The sequence below is a fragment of the Mastomys coucha genome, unplaced genomic scaffold (genome assembly GCF_008632895.1).
Source record: "Mastomys coucha isolate ucsf_1 unplaced genomic scaffold, UCSF_Mcou_1 pScaffold14, whole genome shotgun sequence".
NCBI lineage: Eukaryota > Metazoa > Chordata > Mammalia > Rodentia > Muridae > Mastomys > Mastomys coucha.
In genome coordinates, this window is record NW_022196896.1 from 106979181 (window position 1) to 106981729 (window position 2549).

General features: G+C 34.5%; 1 protein-coding gene across 2 annotated transcripts in view; it reads left to right on the plus strand.

Annotated features, from left to right (window-relative positions):
* Nucleotides 1-1895, plus strand: part of Nyap2 (neuronal tyrosine-phosphorylated phosphoinositide-3-kinase adaptor 2) — a 250872-nt gene extending 248977 nt beyond the window's left edge. For both annotated transcript variants that reach the window (XM_031368160.1, XM_031368161.1), the window contains exon 8: nucleotides 440-1895. In XM_031368160.1, coding sequence (XP_031224020.1) covers nucleotides 440-667 — 228 coding nt within the window. In that variant the 3' untranslated portion in view covers nucleotides 668-1895. The remainder of the gene's footprint in view (nucleotides 1-439) is intronic.
* The last annotated feature ends 654 nt before the right edge of the window (nucleotides 1896-2549 follow it).

Consider the following 2549-nt stretch of genomic DNA (forward strand, 5'->3'; position numbering starts at 1 on the left):
AGAGAGAGAGAGAGAGAATCATAACCAATGATTGTAGAAGTCAGAGTTCAGAAGAGGGAGTCAGCTCTCTCCTACCCCATGCATTCCAGGTGTGAATGCAGGTTATAGGTCTTGGAAGGAAGCACCTTGCTTATTGTGCCATGCCATTGGTTTTATTGAGGGTTTCAAAAATATTTTCAGAAGTGTTTATGTCCAAAATATTACTAAATCATGCTATGATGTTTACCTATTTAAATAGAATATTTATTTGTAGCATCTGTGCTTTCATTTTTTTGCTTCATTAAAAAGTATTGTATTTTATGAATCCACGTTAAACATTGTTTTTTAAAACATAGGTGTAGAAGTAGCTGAGAGTTTTTGAAAGAGCTTCTAGCACAGTGCAAAAGACCTGCTTTCATTCCATCTTTTTCTTCTGTATTCACTCTGTTTCTTTTGCTAGGTGGCATGCATGCAGTGGTTTCATGGAGACCATACAATGCTTGAGATGATTGAGAAAAAGCGTTGCTTGTGCAAAGAAATAAAAGCTAGACAGAAAACGGAAAAGGGCCTTTGCAAACAGGATAGCATGCCAATCCTACCGAGCTGGAAGAAGAATGCAGGAGCAAAGAAGTACAGTCCTCCGCCATATTCTAAACAGCAAACGGTATTCTGGGATACTGCCATATGAGTGTGTGCTGGCATGAGAGCCACGCTGCTTAATTCAAGGGAGGTCGACTTGGTCTTGTGATAATTAATTGTTCCATATATTCTTTGTTGATGTGGAATCCCACAGGAAGCTGTGAGTACTGTGGCACACCCAAGATAAAATGTGTTTGTTCTTGAAGTTAAAGGCACACTTACTTATCCTGGATTATTTTGAATCCAGAATATATTAAATTGTAAATATTTTGCTAGTTTATGAGTGACACCTGAAATAATAATCATTATACATATTTAAGTTTCAGAAACATCAGAAAAGTTTATTAGATGATATAATTTGGTATGAACTGCTTTGTTATCTCTTTTATATGTAACCCCCTGGATGCCTTTTCTTATTAATTTTTGCATTTAAAATGTCTTTGTCCTCCTACCCACATTTGGCTTCTATAGAAGAGCTCACAGGTATAAGTCCTATTTAAATACATAATATGTGATCTGGTGCTAGCAATTCAGAAGTTGAATATCCTGTTTGTAAAGATTATCTGCTGCTTTCTAAGTTTGTAAGGGATTAATTGGGAGTGAATGAAAGTATGACATCAGTCTGAATGCCCATGTTACATGGACAGTCTTTCCTATAGTGACTTCATAAGGATTTCATTCATACCATTGCGTCTGCACTTAGTATTAGCAAGTCAGACTACAGAGAAAAGTAGAAGGATACATTGAGACATTGCAGCAGCAAACATTCCTTCAGAAATGAGGTTTAGGGATGTGTGTGTGTCCTTGCAGCATGGATCTGATTGGAGGAGACCAGGGTTCACTGTGACATTGGAAGTAACAAAGATTCAAAACTGTAAGAGCCCAGCTGTTTTCAAAAAAGGGGAAGAAGAGGCATTATAGACACAATGTTTTTAAGTAATATTTTACAGGCATGGTTTTCCAGAAGAAATAAAGAAATAAACATTCAACTTACCAATTTGCATATTTTAGTATATTCCATGCCAACCTTCCTCAAAATTTAAGTCCATTTATGGAAAAGTATTTCTTGCCAATCTTTTAAAGTTAATTATTACACGCTGGGGTCATGATCTTCTGTGCATAACTATTGTACCCATTCTTACTGATTATGACACCATGACCAAAGAATTATGACCACTTCATTATTTTATTTTGTTTTAAGGAAGAAATAGGAAATGCAGGGGATAAAGGATAGGGTGGACTCAACTTTATGTGGTGGTAAAATTTAAGTTAAGAAATTTAATTTAAGAAAAATGGTATATATCTTTTTAAAGTAACTTGTTGTTAGCTGAAAATAAATATTGCCACGGATAAATGAAAAATGAAACTATCACATATATTTTGTATATTTAAATTACTATTTATGCTTCCTAAAATGGACAGTATGCAGTTCTTCAGTAACAATCGATTTAGTATTATATTTCTGAGAGGAAAAAAGTGTGTTTGAAGTTATTATCATAGCAGTTTTTCTTGTAAGGGTATTGACAGCAATAGCTCCATGCTGCTCAATAAAACCAAATATGACAGAAGTTAAGGAATTTTTGTAATCTATATTGATAAAAAAATCTAGTAATCTTTATCAGTAATAGTTCCTCGAAGAGAGTTTGAAATGTTATAGCATAATTTTTTAATGTTTTATAATTAATGTATATTTTGATGTCCAATTATAATGCTGAAAGAATAAGGAAAACAGTAAATGGGAGCATGTGTTGTGTGTGAGTGTGTGTGTGTGAACAATCAGTGGGAGAACTGTATATATAAAATGCTTACAGAAGCTGCAAGTTCTGCTTGTACAAGTAAGATGGCGACGAAGGCGAAATAACAAATATAGCGAACCACAGAGATCTTACTCAGTTTAAACGGATACCTGTTGCTATTTCACCAGCTGTGAG